Source organism: Nymphalis io, chromosome 24, assembly GCF_905147045.1.
Source record: "Nymphalis io chromosome 24, ilAglIoxx1.1, whole genome shotgun sequence".
NCBI classification, from domain to species: domain Eukaryota; kingdom Metazoa; phylum Arthropoda; class Insecta; order Lepidoptera; family Nymphalidae; genus Nymphalis; species Nymphalis io.
The window spans coordinates 4,663,299-4,682,698 of NC_065911.1; the positions used below are offsets into that span (position 1 = coordinate 4,663,299).

Consider the following 19,400-nt stretch of genomic DNA (forward strand, 5'->3'; position numbering starts at 1 on the left):
GAAGGTTGTTAACGAATAAAAATCTCTAAAAAAAGGTGACTTCTAAGGGGATTCCCTGTGGGGCGATAGCAGTAAGCGTTGTCCAGTGTTGACATAATGCGTGAATGGAAATGTGAATAACGTTTTTGTTGTTTACAAATTCAAATACATTTTGCGTTTGTAAATAAATTATATCTTACGAATGTATAATACGATCTTATGGTGGTACGTTTATTCTAGTTTTGAATTTCGAGTTCTTTAAATTAGTATTAGAATTTAGGAACATCAAAAATATATAATGATGGTGAAAATTAAAACGGAAATATGGTAAAAAAAAAATAGATCTATGGACAGGAAATATGAATCGGGAAAATAGCTTGTTGTATTTTTTCTCGTGTTAGGAAGTAACCAAAAGTAAGCTACATGTGCAAGATTCGCCATTTCACAAAAAGCGTAACAGAAAAGCTCCACTTTTTCTTCTTTCATAGATATTACAGCTAAACTAATAAGATACTACCACGACTGACAAGCACTCGACACTTCAATTTCAGTGGCTGCCTATATATGTGCTGTCGAATCCCCAATTTCTTCCCAAGCGAAACTATTTGTTTACCCATCGACTCTATGTACGGTCTTTAAATAAATTTAATGATTCATCGTCTTTTTATTTCATTAATAACTGCAGAGCTAGTATCCGGCAAACAGAGGGATAGTATACATTTAAAATCCTGTCATGTGTGTGACTGTAATCCAATAATCATCTGATATGGTCTTGGAGTCTCGAGTTTTTGTCGTAATACTATTTTTTTTTTTATATTCGCCAGGAGGGCAAATGACTTTTTAAACTAACTTTGTATTACTGTATGCAGTTATACTTTATCATCATGCTTTGTTCGATTAAATACTTCAACTAATTCCTATTAAATGTGAGTACAGGTTTAATTTTTATTTCTTGATTGCTAATAATTTTATTTTAAGTGTACATTAATTTTCTTAAATTTGTAAGGTAAATTACTTTGTCTAATAATAAAAGTTTGGTCAAAACAAAATGTAACCCTACAACATTACTAACCGTCAAAAACCTTTGTCTGCACCTTTATCACACAACCCTTCTATACTTTATCCATTGTCCTACATCATACTTTTATAAGCTATAAGTTTCATCTCCAATGAAATTTCAATTTTATTCCCAAGAGCATAAAGCACAAATTCGTTTACTCCATAAAGGTCATTACTGGCAATTTTCAATTACGTCCACCTGAAGAGGCTGTACGCTGTTGTCATCTTTAAAATTATACCTCCTTAGTTCTCTAGATATTTTAAGAGCAAAATGGAAGCTTAAAGAAACTTAGCTCTCCTTTCACAAAGACAAAGTAAGAAAATCTATAAGTTATGCCGCATTGTTTCCTAGAAGACAATGGGTCTAGTAAACTTGTCGATGATATAATGCAGGCAATTTACATAGTCATGTACCGTCCCCATGACATGTAATTAAAACACCTATCACATTATAAGAGGTCGATTATTCCTTTAAAGGTTATATGAGAATCATAATAGATGGTAATAAATTTTCCTAACATCGTAATGATTATGCTGAATTTGAATTAAATATAAGTACGAAACAATTAATTATGCTGCAAATTGTTTTTTGTAAGAGAATTTTATCGGAATTTAGCAAAATTCAAGCAGATTGTAGATTCTTAATTATCATAATTATTCAACTATGACCAACTGACCCTAACGATAACATCGAAGTATTTCACAATATTGATAAAACGAGGATACTAATAGCTGAAATCATCGGCTAGTAGTTTCTAAAATCATCGGATTTAATTCAAATGACTATTATTACTAAAGTTTTATAAAATTTGAAGTATAACACTTAATGATACTCAACCGAACCGACGAAAGAAAGTCAGCGGTAAATTTTATATTATAAATGAAAAATATTACACAAAATCACAAATAAATAAATTGGAACCTAGGAAAACTGATTTAGAGTGCAATTTTTTTGCGTTCGTCACGTGAAACGTGCATTGTAAAATCGTACTATTGTCACATAAATAGATATGAAACAAAAACTACATCGACGAAAAAGAATCGGGTCAGCGGAACTATAAAAATGGCGTTTCCATCACGTTTTCATACGACACTTCTGTATTATCGCCAAAAAGTATACAGCTGTAGCGATATACAACTTTTCATATTTTTTTAACGCCAATATTCGATTGTATTTTTTAAATAGATAATTTAATATTGTTAACATCTACTTCATTATTCATTTGAAAAGGCAAATCTACTGTACGTATATTAAACATTTATATTATTTAAAAAAATTAAGTAATATTTATCTGAGTACAATTTCGAATATGAATAAAACTGACAAGTTAACTTGCTGTCTTGACCAAAAATCAGATGTAAAAGCTAATATATTTACATGACAGGGAATTGAAAATTGTTTTTGATTTTATTAAACAGATATTCTGTATAATGTCTTTATATCACATAAAGTTATAGTAACTTTCTCGTTATTCGATATCAATTCTTGGTTAATTCTTTTCAAAGATATTCGTCATAATGGAACATTGGCAATATGCCAAGTTTAATTATGAAAATTGAAGCTTGTGGTATTCTTCTTTTTGGCATTTCTGAGCGTAATGTTGAAGTGAAATGAAGATTTCACTACGATATATTAATATTACTTGACATTAGAATATATATTCCAAATAATTCTTATAATGAAATTCTTGTTTGCGAATCGGAGTTCTAGAAATGCATTAATAGCAAATAGAATTTCTAAACGATATATTTCAATTCATTCTACATTAGTCGTATCAATGTAGTAATTAAAAATGGTTAATGCATTTAGTTGGTACTTTTTAGGCTTTTTAGAAGCTAATTTTATGATGTCACACAGACGGCCCCTCTTCCATTCATTAACACTGATTGCAATTCTCATTTGATAAAACTCGGAACCTTTTCGAGTTCCCATTTAGATGACACCTGGATAATAGGTGAATATGTGCCTATGTTATTTCCTCATCATCATCCCTTTGAGTTTTCTCTGAGATTAACATCATGAGTGTATTTGATAATGCATTTTCTGGATCTCTTTTTACTTAATCATTTTGATGAATTTTCATCAAATGATCGTACCTACTTTTTGAACCTGTCAGGGGTCTGTCGATTTTATTTTGCACTATTGTAACGAACTACATACAATAAAATAATTCTTTATCAAATTACATTATTGATTTCTAAAATATTAGATATAATACTCAATCCTATTGAAAAAAGAACAGTAAAATCACAACAAAGATTGATAGCACAGTGCGCTTCAATTATAGTGATATTAGTCTCGATAAAACTTGCTATAAATCCTCACAATTCGATTATAACAAAAGCACTTTTCGTCGAAAAACATTGACATACACTGTAATTTAATTACGGGACATTTACAAAATGGAAACTTGCCGGATATAGTTCCGACGCTTTTGTAAATAGGAGCTATGTTTTTTCTAACCAGATAAAGGATAAACAAGAAAAATGGTCGTCTAAATGAAGACAAAGGGAATCCACGTGAAATGTGTAAAGCTCGGAGACAGAGTTATATTTGATAAGACAACTGAATTTTCATCATAACTTTTTCATATTGTAAGCGTAGGTTTCATAAAAGATTTTTATTAGTGTAATTCACTACGTTAATACTTCTAGTACAAAATTCAGTTGTGTGATGTTGTTCCCGATGAGGTTTTCGTTCAAAAATCTCGTGGTACAGATTGCTGATGCCAAGTTTTTCAAAAACATTGAGACTTTGGTTCCAAGCTGATATTGGTTTTCGTTATAGTTGAAATATATTTGTTTTTGTTTATACATTGTACTTTCTAGATTTATAATGAATGAATGTATATTCTTTGTTCTATTTACTATCCATATGGACTTAACAAATATTGAATATCACGGCAGTTTTTTCTGTCTAAAATAAAAGAACTTATGAAAGAAAACGTAATTTTAATACAGTTAACAAAAATCTTGTACACGCCAAAAAAGATATGCCCAATTCTGATAAATCTTTCATGACTTCATAAGTACCATGTTACATGGCTTCGTTTTATGTGTTCAGTAAAGAAGTTATCATAATATTTAGTTCTGTTTATCTACCTATGTGACTGGAAAGTCTAGGTTCTACCTCAATAACTTCTCCTATCCTAAGGCTAAATGACTCTAAGAATCCATTCGAGTTTCAATTTATCACCTAGAGATGGCGTTGAATGTATGAATGAATTGAAAGTTAGATTACACAATTTAAATTCCCCCTTCATGCAAAATAGGGACGGAAAGATGAGGTCTGAGGGGGAGGTGTAGAATACATTATACTTAGGAAAGGGGAGGGAGAAGGTTGAAATATTTACCTCGCGGGAGTTTGGAAGTGTGTTCGACGGAGCGAAGCGAAATCTTAATGGATTATGGTATGATTGGACCTCTCGGTTTACCTGAGGATATTTTGCACGTTTTTTTCTTTTCAATTCGCGGTAGATTGGTTTCTATAAAGGATTAAACGGTTCGCATCGCTCCGGGAGTGTTTTCTAGATCGCGAGCAATTAGGAAATATAACAATTTAATATTTTTTCAACCAGTCTGCAGTTAATTTAATTTGTTTTTCATTTTCGTGTATCGGTAAAGCTTCGCAATCGTTCGATTAGCAGATTGTTTCGCGTCATGAAAGGGTGGAGCGAATGTTTTCTATTTATTTTCTTCATAATCTGCAAACGATTAGTTGATTGGCTTATTCGATCAATTATATTATTTTCAAAAATATTAAACCATTCGGAAAATTTTCCACGATTTATGTGTTTCCTGTTTCTGTTCATTTCCATTTCGAGTTTAATGTTATTTGCTTATTGTTTAATGTTTGTTTTTGTTTGAAATTAATAATAGGTATTATCGTTAGTAACCAAAATATACACGTATGATAAAATAATAATGATGTATCATTATAATTGTACTGTAAATAGTTTTTTAAATATCATCAATTCAAGTATAATTTTTGATCTTCCTACTAATATTATAAACGAGAAAGTTTGTCGAATGGAGATCCATCTATTTTGTTACTATTTCACGCAATAACTATAGAACGGATGAAATTTGGTAAAAAGATAGCTTATACCCTCTTAAGACAGCTCCTGCTCTCTTCTCTCGTCGCAGGCGTAGTCACGGGCGAGTAGCTTCATATAAAAAGTCAATAACATTTTTGATTATATCATTAATCTGTCCTTGAACACATAATTCAGAAACTATAGAAAAAAATGACTCTTTTTTTTACTATACTCATCCAAATGTCATGGAATTATAATTTTTTTTATTAGAAAATAAAACGGCTTATAGAGTCCAAAAACAAATTACTTCATAAACATATATACAATACAATATACAATATTTCAGCTACATTTGGAACTAAGTTAACGGCAAGTTATTCCCGTATACAGTTTCATCTTAGTTTGGATGTAACAGTGTTTTCTTGACAGGTGATGTTATGTTACGGGTTCGCGAGTGTGTATGACAGATGTTATCAAATTTTGGTCTTAGTCATTATTATAATTAGCAGCTGAGAGTGCTGGAGCTTGTGAATCTTAGTCGAAGATTATGGGTTCAAACCTGAGCAAGTATATATATTTGGACATGCTTGATTTATATTTTATAATTTTCTTAAAAGAATGACACAGTGGGACATTTATTTTTTTTTAGTTGAAAGGAATGGAAACCGTTCATTGTTACTTTTTGTAGCAACATTATTTAAGCCAATATTCGGTATTAGCATTGTTACTACGGATTACAAATACGAATGAAATATCTCGAAATTTGGATGGAATTGTGTTCCGGTTTGAAGGGTGAGTGAGCCAGTGTAACTACAGGTACAAAGGTCATTACATTTTAGTGCCAAAGGTCATTAGTGGCGCATTAGTGATGTAAGGGATGGTTAATATTCCTAACAATGCTAATGTCTATGTGCAATAATAACCACTTAACATCAGGTAGCCCATTTTCTCTTCCGCCTACCTATTCTATAGAAAAAAAATTATCCAAATAACTCATTCTTCTAAATCTAGAACAACTTCTAAAATTTATTGAACCGGATTTAAAACTAACTTCGTTCCACTAAATTTTCTTAACTTTCATAAGCAATACAAATTGAAAGATATGCCTTAAAGAAACATCTTTGAATACAATAATCAAAGTGTTAATCATGCGAAATGAAGAACAAAAACCGTAGTGTTTATCCATTTAACTACAACATGTTAATTAAGCTCCTTTTACTATTGACTAAACTTTGTAACGTTTCTCGTATAACTATATACTATACTAAATAAAACTGTTTAGAAAGATTTATTTAGTACACTTTATAGTTAATATCAGAGTGTACTTATTTAATTTATGTAAAAAAACAACGTCTGCATTTCTAAAAAATTAAAGCCGGTCTCATTTGGGAAGATGTGCGGATTCTTACAGTTCCCCTTATATCCAAATATAACCAAATATACCTTTTTGGGCAGTCGTATAATAATGACAATTTATATATAAATTTATTAAACGAAATATATAAACATACATTATACAATCAGAACCCTTCACATAACGACAAACACACACACACATAACTGCGATCTTTACAGAGCAGACATATGCAGCGAACACTTCTTCGTCTAGTCATCATATTTATTTAAATTATATAGAGTATTTCGTTATAATCTTTATGTAAACATAATTAGTGTATTCGTGAAGACATATTTGAGTCTTGAAACGACATGAAAAGCTTTTTAAGACTAACGATGTCTTTTTAGATTTGCAAATATTATGTTGGTAAAATTTTAAAATGAATGGGTAATTTTGTGGAAAGAACTACGTACGATTATTTAGGAATATTATTTTATATTATACTAGTAAAGCCCCGCAGACGTTGTCCTCTCTGTATATATTGCTGAGTTACAACAAAATTCAAAATGCTACGAACAGACTAAAGTAATAGAATAACTAAGCATGAGAATAACATGTTTCTTGAAATATAATAATTATGTTTCCAAGAAAGAAAAAACAATTGAAAATTCAATGAAATTGGTATCATCGTTAGTTTAACAAATTAACACAAAGTTAATATAAAAAAATAATGAAAAATAGCAATGATTCAAGTATGCCATGCCAAAGATTAATAAAAAAAGAAAAAGGAACACTCACGAGTAAATACCCAAAATGTAAAGTTTGCTAATGCTTTCATGAGTAAATAATAAAAAAAACATTGCGGTTTATGTGTGTGTGTTTTGTGAGTAAGCGTTAATTCATGGATCTCAAAGTAAGTTTAGGTCACATTACGTATGTTAGCTTAGTCATCATTTACTGTTTTTTTTCCTTGATAACTGTTTCAACCACAATCAATACTCGTATATTCTGTGATTTCTAATTCCATAATAGCCTAAGTGCTAGAAATATTGTATTATTACTGAACGTTTAGTCTTTACAAATTGTATTAGTTTAAATAAAATTAATTATCTCACCTGAACTTCTCGCTTCTGCCTGCAGTCTCGTATCCACAAATATGGCCACTAATAACAAACACATTATAGTTTTAAGTCTACAGCACCGTCCTTTAACTGATTTCCCACTAAACCTCATAGTATTATTGCTTTCACTAAAAGTTGTTAAACCAAAACTAACATTATTGTCTAAACGATAAAGACTATTATTGCTAGAATCTTTATCTTTTTCGAAGACATTTCTTTTAAAGCCTCCTTTCGTACTAGCTTCTATAATTCCTCCTCTGTCTTCTAGAAGAGATTTCAGATCTAGAAGGCTTTTTTTCTTGGTGTTCACGACCCTCTCTAAAGGTTCTGACACCCGGTCAGGTTTCCCAGTCATGGTTGATGTTTTCTTATGTTTGGTGTTAAAATTTTATTTTGTTTGTATCGTCAAATTGCCGCTTCATCTTGTGTTGGCATCTGAAACAAAAAGTAACAATAGATTAATTATGTCATATAAGCTATAAGTATATAATGCATTCGATAGGAATAGTTTTAGTTTTAATGCGCTGCTTTTGTTCATGATTCAGTCAAAATGTTTTTGATATTAAGTTGAATTATTTGCTGCGCTGCGTATTTGTTATTTTGTTTGGAATGAAGATCGAAATATCGCGGAGACGCGATCTTTGTGACCACAGTAATCATTGCACCATAAGCCTACACGCAATTGGTTTCGCTAACTTGCCCTATTTTTATGACACCACACCATAAACAAGCGCTTTAATGTGCTTTTACATTTCCGTTCGCTACCTAAATTCAAGATAATTCGTTTCGTTCCTCTTCAATAATACTGCAATAGCAGGTTACAGGCTTGAGGAGTACTTACAGAACTTGAAAGGCATTTCAAATTTAGAATAGCAGCACTCTAAATACATTATATTATAAACAAATTTAGATATATGTCAGTTTTGCAAGTGTGAACGGAGCGGTTTATTTTTTTATAGTATGTAACAAAGTTATTATTCATGTGCTTAATTTGTGATTATAATTCATCTCGTGCTTTACGGTGAAGGAAAACATCGTGAGGAAACCTGCATGTGTCTAATTTCACTGAAATTCTGCCACATGTGAATTCTACCAACCCGCATTGGAGCAGCGTGGTGGAATAAGCTCCAAACCTTCTCCTCAAAAAGAGGAGAGGAGGCCTTTAGCCCAGCAGTGGGACATTCACAGGCTGTTACGGTTACGGTACGGTACTATCCAAGGGTAAGTAGTAGGAGAATAGATGTTTAAGGCGGATGCAACCGCAAAGAGCACTTATTTCTTTCTTTAAAATATTATCTTTTCTTTAAATATATAAGTATATGTATGTGTGTGCATGCATGATCTTGATTCCCCAATTAATTGCGAATTTCAAATAGCTTATCCTCGATATATAACTTTTAATGAACTGTTTACGTTTTCGGTGTTATCCAAAAATAATATAACACGAGTAAATTAAACAACTTAGTATAATATATAATAAGTTTATGAAGCTGGTCCATAGAATATTGTTGAAAAAATAAGTGCGAAGTACAGGAAGATGGCGCCAATCTAATAAGCAATTCATCAGTCGATGTGACATTCTGTTATCGTGTGTTAGGGGTTAAGGGAGGGAACACACCTGCGTTCTTCGAGGAGATAAGAGTGAATGAGATGAACTTGTTCTTATAGTATTAACGATCGTCTAGAATTAACGAGCTTTTGTTGAGAGCTCGTTATTTTTGATCGATTGGCAATGCGAATGACCGAATGTTTTTGAATGTGTTGAATATTATTTGCTGAATGAATGATAAAACGCCAATTACTCGGGTCTAACGTTTCAGTGAATAATTTATTTTTTGATTCAATGAATTAAAATATTTCATTTTTCAATAATAAATGAATACATATATATTTTAATTTGATCCAACTATATTATGTCAGTATACTAATAAGTATGAACAAATAAATAAAACAAAGAGGCCAAAGAGGGTACTTTTATAAGAAAAGAAAATGTAAAAGTATAGATAAATAAAAAATGAATTCAATTATAAAAATAAAAATAATTACGGGAAATTGAAAAGAAACTTTAAATGCAAAGGCGGTCGTATACAAATACCGAGCTATAAATAATTATATAACAATAAAGTCTAGCAGTGCTGTAAGAATTCACTTCAATACTTACAGAAAATAACATAAGGTACCTAAGCTTTCCCCTTACACGCAGGCGAAGCCGCAAGCAGAAACAAGTCTATAATATTTCACTTATAGTAACGTAAAAAGTTGCAAATGTTTCCAATTTCCGTAACGTATTGTATTAAAAAAATGCAACAAAACCTAACATCCACGTTCAGATGCAGTTACGAACTCAGGTGCAGATCGCGCAGCATCATTAATCTCTCGCTTTTATCCCTCTACATTAGTTCTATGGGATGGTCACTACCCTTAAGGGTTTGTTTACATTCGGTTAGGTATATCATATATAAACGATTCGGTAATATACATATAACACTTATTATTTTCTAAGAGTAAAAATTTATATACATATATTTTAAACTTTAATTAATATATATTGCACTTGTTTTTTTTTTCTTGAATATAAATTTAATTACTATTTCATTTACCATAATTTCTCGGTAAAGTTTCATTAAAAATACGATAAGAGATTTAATTGAATTCCATTATAACTAAAATATATATTCAAAAGCGAACCAAATATTTCATAAAGTTTATATATAACTATTAAAACGATTAATCACATCAGTGTTTGTGATTATTGTAACTGTATTGTATGTAATAAGATGGTTCTATTTAGTACATCCTGAAGCTAAGTCTGGCCTCAGGTGCGGACCGGACTGAGTCATTAATCTTATCTCTTATCCCGCTGTACTTGTTTTAAAGGATAGAAACGCTATCCGCTTTTATTTTAGAGTTATATTTATTATAAACAAATTGCATTTATAAATGAAATAAAAACAATAACAGTTGTTTTGCCAAATCTATACTATTATGAAAGTAGCTTTGTCGTATGTCGTATGTCGTACGCACGATTAAATTCGAAGCCACTAACTTCTGTTTTAAACAATACGTATCATAACCAATGATCTAGATTTATGTACGTATTTAAAATGATAACACGACTTAAAAGACAATTTCCACGTCTGAAAAGACTGAATAGTTTTTAATGCGATTCATCGAAGATAAATTGTAACGTGAGAGAACAATTGTGTACATTTTTTTATTATATAATAAAAGAATCCTGTCAACAATAAAACTGAAGTTGAAACATAACAAATCGAACGGCACGTCGATGCAATATTTCTATAACGTTAGAAATTTTGTTCGTTCCACGATAAAAAGGTCGTAAATGAAAATTATTAGAACTCCCCGGGGACGAGTTCGGAGTTACATTGGATGCTGAGACCTTTTGCAGGTGTCATGAATTATTGTGTCATAGCAGAAGCTTCATTGCGCGTGAAGATCTACCATTATATGAGAATAGTTTTCGGAATGTTGTGAACTATACGGAACCACGATGGATGATGTTTATTGCATTCACTGCTATGTGGACGATGTATTATTTCTTTTCAATATTTCTATTTTTATTAACGATTTTATCAGTCGAAGCTATAAATAAAAATAAAGCTTGTAAATATCTCAAAACTTAGCAAAAAAAAATCTCTTAAGGAAGCTTAGCCCTTATTCCACTTCACACTGGTCCAGTAGGAGTTGGTAGTAACATATAGCAGAATTCTATCCGTCACATGCGGGTTTCCTAATGGTGTTTCTGGTTTCAGCAAAGATAAAGTAAAATAAAACGCACATAAAAGCTAACTAACACATAACTGGATTTAAATCCGCAACCTAAAGAATTAAGATCTAGGCCTGTATCCATTGGGCCATTTCGGCTGTATATACCTTTTATAAACATTTCCTTGTCCAGGAATTCTCTAGTTGTTTACCGCCAAATGCTCAAAGAGTAATAAACGTAGCATTTAAGCTGTTGAGCGGTGAAACTATTTATTGTTTTTCAATTAAGTCAATAGAAGGGATAGGCTTTTGTAAACGAATACTTATAATTATTATTATTCAAACTAATTTCATAATAATGATTAAGTTAATTGAAAAACAATACAACTTATTTATTTTGTAACTATACCCCGTTAAGATCCGCTACGATTTTCAGTGTAATAAATACTAGAATTTATTAATTTTTATTACAATTTACATATATAAAAATGTTCATAAGCGGTTACGTTTATTATCTCTTTTCTCAGTATAATTTCATTATTTTTTATTAACTTAGTTAATAAAAGTAAAAAATTGTCAACAGCGCAATGATTTACGGCCTTGCGATGTAAAAGTCGCAGGTTCGATCCTTGGACTTTTGTCTTTCCCACTCTTAATACAAGCTTTACGCTTAATTGGAGGAGTAAAAGCGGAATATAAGACAATGAAAGTTTTTAAAACAAGGTTGTATTTAGCGGCTATTTCAAAGGAATTACGACAAAATGATTGAGTGCGTCACCAGATTGTATTTTCAACAATTTTAAGCAAAGATTCAGCTCAATCAGTTGAGAGGAATTCGTTTAAATTTCAGCTGCAAGATTCGACCCACACCAAACATGTAAATATGAACAGAAGCTCATAGACATAATGTCACTTTTTTATTATACGAACGAACTTCATCGACATTAATTGGTGATTTAAAAGCTATATAGACTAGTTTAATTTTGTTTAAATACGAAATACAAACTAACGAAGCATGCGCCATTAAATAAAGGCAAATTAACAAACGCATAATTGTTTTTTAAACAGCAATTTCATATTTTAAGTGAATTAATTTATAATCATGTAACCGTTGACAGCTGTGAGGGGAAGCCAGCAAGAAATATAAACAGTAATTTATCCTTGCAATCCCTAGGTCCATTCCTCTAGCTCTAGGGAGGACGCAGGTGCTGCCCCCACTTGACGGATTGTTTGTTTTATCTCTGGTTTTGTAAGTTTTATATTTTAGAGAATTTGCACTTGCAACGTTTTTACGTAAGGGGCTAAACGACGGATTAATGTTAAGCAATTTATAATCTTAACTATATGCATTTATAGATATAAATGGCACCTGATGAACTTACAGAAGCCAATCACTGTAACGAAAAATTATTCAATGAGAAACGGTGTAAAGTAGACGAGTTTTTTAAAGTTAAGTTTAGACTAACGGTTTTACCTAGAAAAGTTTGACTGTTTTCGCTCTTTCTGTCATTATTGATTTCACATTTGAAAAATAAAGACAGCAGTATTTAACTAATCACACGCTAAACAACGTTTATCTATATATTTAAACGAAATACGGCTCATCACGAGATCTCCTATGCGCCACATTGATTTGAAATTTGTCACAGTTACTCCTTCCCCGAAAAGAATAGATTTTACGCAAATCCTATACAAAATACATTTTTCTTCTTATCTACCTTAATTAATGTTAAAGTTAATGATAAGTTAGTTTAAGTATTCAATACAAATGAGTTTATTTGATTGTTTTATTCACAATTTTTCTTTTCGTCTTTCGTTTATGAGATATATACATAAATATTATGTTTTTTTGACTACGCTAAACACTAAAGGAAACAAATATTCAATCAACAGTATTTCGGTATATCTCTACATATATATTAAAAAATTAAGTCACTTTTGAAGATAACCCCGAACAACAGACAAGCATTTCAATGTTACTTATATATATTAAAACATTTTGCCTATACCACACATCCGACATGCAATGAATAATTCAATATGTGTTTTCTCTATAAACTAGAGGTAAAAACTAGAGGTAGGTTTATCGTTAGTGTTAGGTCTTATACGTAAGTCTGGTTCTGGCGTTAATCTTTAAAAGGAACGACGGAGACGAACTAAATTTAGAATCAGATTCTGACTTGCCTTTTGCATTCTTAGTACTGTTGAATTATATAAAAATCTTTTTATCTTCATATTCGATATTTGAAATATAAATATAAGTTTACTCGTTTATTATGGTATTTTATGTTAAATTTTTGAAGGGTTATAGTAATTTATTGACTATAAAAAAATAAATTTATTGTAATATAACGTAATTAAAATGCAATTTATAACTTATATATCAAATATCAATTTTAATTAAAACGTATATGTACATAAATAATATTGGATTAACATTAATTAAGAGGTCGATATTTAAATTTGATTTATGTTTACAAAATAGTTGTGAATAAAACCTGGTTGGCTTTTTTTCGAGAATAATTTTCTATTAATAATTTTACCGATTATATTTAGAAACTACTAATAAATAACAATGGCAGCTACGTTATTTTACAAAAAAAAATTTTAATAAACATTTTTATTTTGCTATCGGTACATTCCCTGTTAAGGACTTGTTTTGCCTTGTATGGAAACGTATCGTGGACGGAATAAAAGTGTATAAAGAGTGAGAAAAGCTCGTGTGGTCTAATGGTGACTATAAAATGCTTAGACGTATCTTTAAATTTTCATATAATTACGTCAAGGCAGGTGAAGGTATTTAAATGAATATAATAATCTTAATTTAACACAAGTGTTTCCATTCCGTTACATTGAAAATATTTTTCTTATAAGCACTTACAATTATTACGACAAAAAATGAAGTTGCTAAGTAAAAACAATTGTAAATAAATTTACTAGAAATTTAAAAAAAATATACATAAATTAATTATTATTGATTTTGTCATGTGTTATATACTTGTAAAAGGTTTAATAAATGTTCTATGTTCTCTAACATTAGCAATACGGAGATATTCCCGATTTTTTTTTTTATAAAACGTTACATCGACTGCAGTTATCATTATTTAACAACCAGCCACTTGTGGCTCCTTGTTCAAGACAATTTGGCGAATGCGGCGGCCGGTAAATCCTCCTTTCAATTCGAATGCATGAATTTTCATACATGAAGTGCTCTGCACTCTCCTCGTTAAGGACACTTTATAGTGCATTTGAAATATCTTTAAGTTTTTTTTGTCCTTTAACACCTTTCTCATAATTGATTATGTTGCTCTGTTAATAATAACTTGTGTATAACCCACTGCTGGGCTAAAGCCTCCTCTCCCTTTTTGAGGACAAGGTATGGAGCTATTTGCTCTGTTAATTCTATAATTATTATAATAAATTTATTCAAGTAGGCTCTTGCAAGCACTTGAAACTCAATGCACTCAAGTCATTTTGATTCATTTTATATTATGTAAATCTTCCGGTTCGAAAAGTAGATTCTATCGAACAGAACCGGCGATAAACACATCAGTTACTCTTATCAAATAGTTATATTACATAAATGTTTTGATTATGTATAATTAAACTTATATATCTTGCAAGGATTACTTTTTTATTATGTATATTACTAAATAGTATTCAGTAATATGGCTCAATAATTAATGTTTTATTTAAGTAAGTAAGTCTTTCGTTACGTTATCACGTCTAAACGAATGTAAACGATTTGATAAAATTTGGTATGAAGCAAGCTTGAACGCCAAGTAAAGCTACGGATTATCTATATATTATAGTATATTATAGCGGAAGTATATTGTAAAGTGAATCTCCTTTTTTTAAGGAAAGGATTCACACCACGCTGATCCAATGCGGGACGCTGGATACATATGTGATAGAGTCTAATTCACAAATGAAGCTGAAAATGTGTCAAATCCGGTGCTTGTCCCGATCTGAACCCGAGATTTTAAAATCAAAACTGACATGTTTTATCCACTAAGCCATTTAAGCTGTTTAAATTACGTTTTAATAAAACTGGCATTAAATATCCAAGCGATTCTTATCAGAGAAACTTTTTAGTTTTGCGGCTCCGTTTTTAACGTTGAGCTAAGCACTAAATTCATATAATTACTTTAAATTTACATTTGAGAAGCTAAAACGAGTTGAAACACATTAGCTAAGAACACTAATGAGATTTGATGGAACTAAGGCTGGAAAACTCAGTTAAACACTTTACAATTTCTTTGTTTCGAATTTATATTAATTAAACGACTTTGAAATAAAATGACAATAAATATATATACACTTACTGACATGTAAATAAAATGTAACTAATAAGTTTGTTTGTTTAAAAGGGTAATGAAAACACTGTTAACATCCCACGGCTGGGCAAAGCGCTTTTCTTTAATGGTGTGGTGTTGGAGGTTCGGAATCTAATCCAACACGCGGTTTTAATGCGGGTTGGTTACACATGTGTCTGAGTATCGTGCACCACATGCATCCTTTACCACTGAGCCCTTAGAGTTTATTTACATAAATTAATCTCATAAAAACTTAAAATTACTTGAAAACTTAGAGGTACCTACTTTCTCGGGTATATAAGAGTCAAATGCAAATATATAAATACTCAAAAAAGTCAGGAATACAAAAAAAACAAAAAATAAAAATAATTTATATATGTATTTGTATGAAAAATAATAAAAAAATTATAATAGTAGTTAATACAAGTTTCAAACTATAAAACTAGAACCTTTGCGTATTTTGTCTCATGAAACCATTCAACTAAACAATACGACATATAACCGAAAATCACCTAGCCATAATTCGACACGGTTCCAATAAGCGAGCCAATAAAATGACTCGAATTATTCTCGAGAACTGTGCCACCTTAGGGTTTATCTACGAGATATGAATACGGACACTGCAGATTCAATATTTTCCACTCACAGCCGCAGCATAAGGTTTCACGACGAGATATTACGTACATAAAAACTAAAATTTATGGCCCTGCATCACACTTAACCGATGTTCCGCTAAAATTTTAGTAAGACAACACACGGCTGGATGTTTCGTATGAACACGTCGCGCTAAATTATAGTTACAATGTGTTCAGACTGTTTTCATATTAGCTTTGAAATTTATATATAGTGTATAGTAAGTTAAAATATTGTAAATATAATATACGTATATGTAGTAAGTAAATAATGCTTTTTGTCGTTGTACTTCTAAGTTAAATCGATTAACTAGTTGAATTATTCAAAAAGTATTACGTATTTTTATTGCAAACAATTTAATTATATCATATTATTATTATGGTATTTTTTTAAACAAAAATTAATTTGTTTCTCAGAAGTAACACTAAATTATACGTGTACTTGTAATATATGTCTCTACATAACATAATGTATTATTATGATAATTAATATTCATTATTACTTTTTTTTATAGAATAGCATATAGCATATAGAAAAGCATATGGGCCACCTGATGGTGAGTGGTCACCAACGCCCATAGACATTGGCATTGTAAGAAATGTGACCCATCGCTTACATCATCAATGCGCCACCAACCTTAGGATAATACTTAACACATTAATACAGTGCGATAAATAATTTTTAAAAACATTTTATTTATTTACAACAAAAGTAAATATTACACTCTTATATTATCAACAGCCAATCGTTGTCCACTGCTGAACATAGGCCTCTCCCAAGGTGCACCAAAGCTCCCTGTCCTCCGCCTTCCGCATCCAGTTGGTGCCCGCCACCTTCTTAAGGTCGTCGGTCCACCTGGCTGGAGGGCGCCCTACGCTGCGCTTGCTCGCATTCGCGGTCTCTTATATTAGTTATTGCATAAAATAATAACGCTGATGATAATGACAATGATTATAAAAAAAATCAAATGTTATGCAATGTGAATTATTGCACGCCACCATAATAAAACTTTTCGCATCACAAACGTTTAACAGAAACTTTACATAAACAAACTCAAATTCGACCCAAAAATGTTACACACAAACAAGTAAACAAATTATCGCAATACATAACAAGCGTTTGCAAACGAAATATCCCGCCGTATTCCCCGTAAAAGCTACGTAAAATAAAAGCATGTTGTTTCGTAAAAACTAGATTGCACTGACATGGAGAAATGTTTCTGTGCACCTGGATACCAACAGGATAGAACAATAGACGCTAGTTCCCGGTCATTTGTAAGTGTCCACGACGGATTACGTTATAGAAATGTTTGACAAATACTTTGCACTTCTTGCTGTGGATGCAGTTTTGTAATTGGATGAATTTATGGTATGAAAAATAAAGAACCTGCTTATAATTTGAGCATATTTTACGATCACTTACATCCGAAACATGCAAGTTTATTCAAACACAAATTAGGCATATGCAATTTCAAACTCAAACCCAAGTGTTGTTCGGGTTTGAATCCGCAATCTTCGGTTAAGATTGGGCCACTGGGCCACCTCTGCTTATTATGCTATGATTTTAAAACAATAGTTTCTTTCTAACGTGTTTATTTATCTATATTACTTCCCTATTTATTAGTTAAATATTTATGCATAATAGCGGGTCTGATTATAAGACGTACAATATAAGCTGTTTATAAAACGTTTTGACAATTACTTTAGTTTATATTTTTGTTTATGTGAACGTGGATTTACAGTTTGAAAATTGTATGCAATTTAAAAATATTACGAGAATATATTGTTCGAAAAATGTCACAAAAGGATTTTCGGGTTCCTTGTTTCGCTTTGTCAAAACATTTTATTGCAAATCTAACAAACTTTTATACCGACAAAATACATACATAAATGAATTTATATGTATCTGTTAATATTTATTTGACGTTTTAGAGAGAATTAGCGGATAAAATTTCTCATTATTATTACAAAATTTTTTACCGGCTTCGAAATAAAAACCTTATTAAAATCCATATTAGAGGCGCAATTCTTCGAATTTATAACTTCGAATGTTTAGGGTTAAGATATGTTTCCAATCTAACTTTCACTATGCTATATCTATTCAGATCGAAACCTAAACGATATGATGTCACCATATATCGTAATGTCAAAACTAAACTTAATTGTTAACTCTTATAACAACAGTGGATAATAAAATTAAAAATAAAAAAAACGGAGAAACGGTGACGCTCCAACTCGATTGCGATAAAGTGAGATTGTTTCAGTTGAATTGGTTCCCTGCTAAATATTAAAATAAGACTTAATGATATGCTACAGAAGGATGCTTGCATTATCACCGACGAAAAGAAATTCTTGGTAAGTTGGCTTTGGTGGGCAAGTTCGAGGCTGATCGATCGATCTAGCTGTTGGTGATCAGGTAACGGCTCCCACTGGTGTCGCAATAGCAACTGCGCTAAGAGAATCTGAACACCGTCTTCCGTCTGGAAGACATAACTACCAATGCAACGCTGAACTTTTAAAGACAACACCTTCAGTAATAAAAAAACCACCAGAATGATTAAATTCTAGCAAAGAACTTCAGTAGGATATTTTTAAATAATTTAATTACCGAGAAATTATTTTATCTATAAGATGAAACATGTTGAAATAGATAATTTGACGGTTAGTTTCATAAATGTTGCAATAAAAAATATGAAAATCAAATAGGATTAGAATAAAATTCAAACGCAATGGAAATTAGATAATTTAATACGGTTACTAAAAATCTACATCCATCAAAAGATTTTTGACGCAGCCATAAAAGATTTATATGGCAACATTCCGGATGGGATATCCGACTCATTTAAATATGTATAAAGCTATAAACAACCGGTATTATTTTTAGGGTTCGTAACTTTGGCAGAGTATTAGGATATATATGAGATGGCTCGGACGCGAAATCTTATTGTGATACCTTTTTTTGTTTTCGTCGAAACAGTTATAAGAAAATGTATTGAGGAAAAAGATATATTTTTCTTTATAAACATGAATACAATTATACACGATAACTATACTAATAAAAGAGGAGACCTTTTAAAAAAACTACTAAACCAAAATAGTTAAAACTTATACCAGACGATGCAACGTGTTTCAGAAAAGGTTTTAGTATATCATATTACTCGATAAATACATTTGATTCGCAGTTTCATCTAGTT

General features: G+C 31.0%; 1 protein-coding gene across 4 annotated transcripts in view; it reads right to left on the reverse strand.

Annotated features, from left to right (window-relative positions):
• LOC126777826 (latrophilin Cirl) overlaps positions 1-19,400 on the reverse strand; it is a 286,910-nt gene that overhangs the window by 111,036 nt on the left and 156,474 nt on the right. For all 4 annotated transcript variants that reach the window (XM_050501011.1, XM_050501012.1, XM_050501010.1 and 1 more), the window contains exon 2: positions 7,527-7,967. In XM_050501011.1, coding sequence (XP_050356968.1) covers positions 7,527-7,887 — 361 coding nt within the window. In that variant the 5' untranslated portion in view covers positions 7,888-7,967. The remainder of the gene's footprint in view (positions 1-7,526; positions 7,968-19,400) is intronic.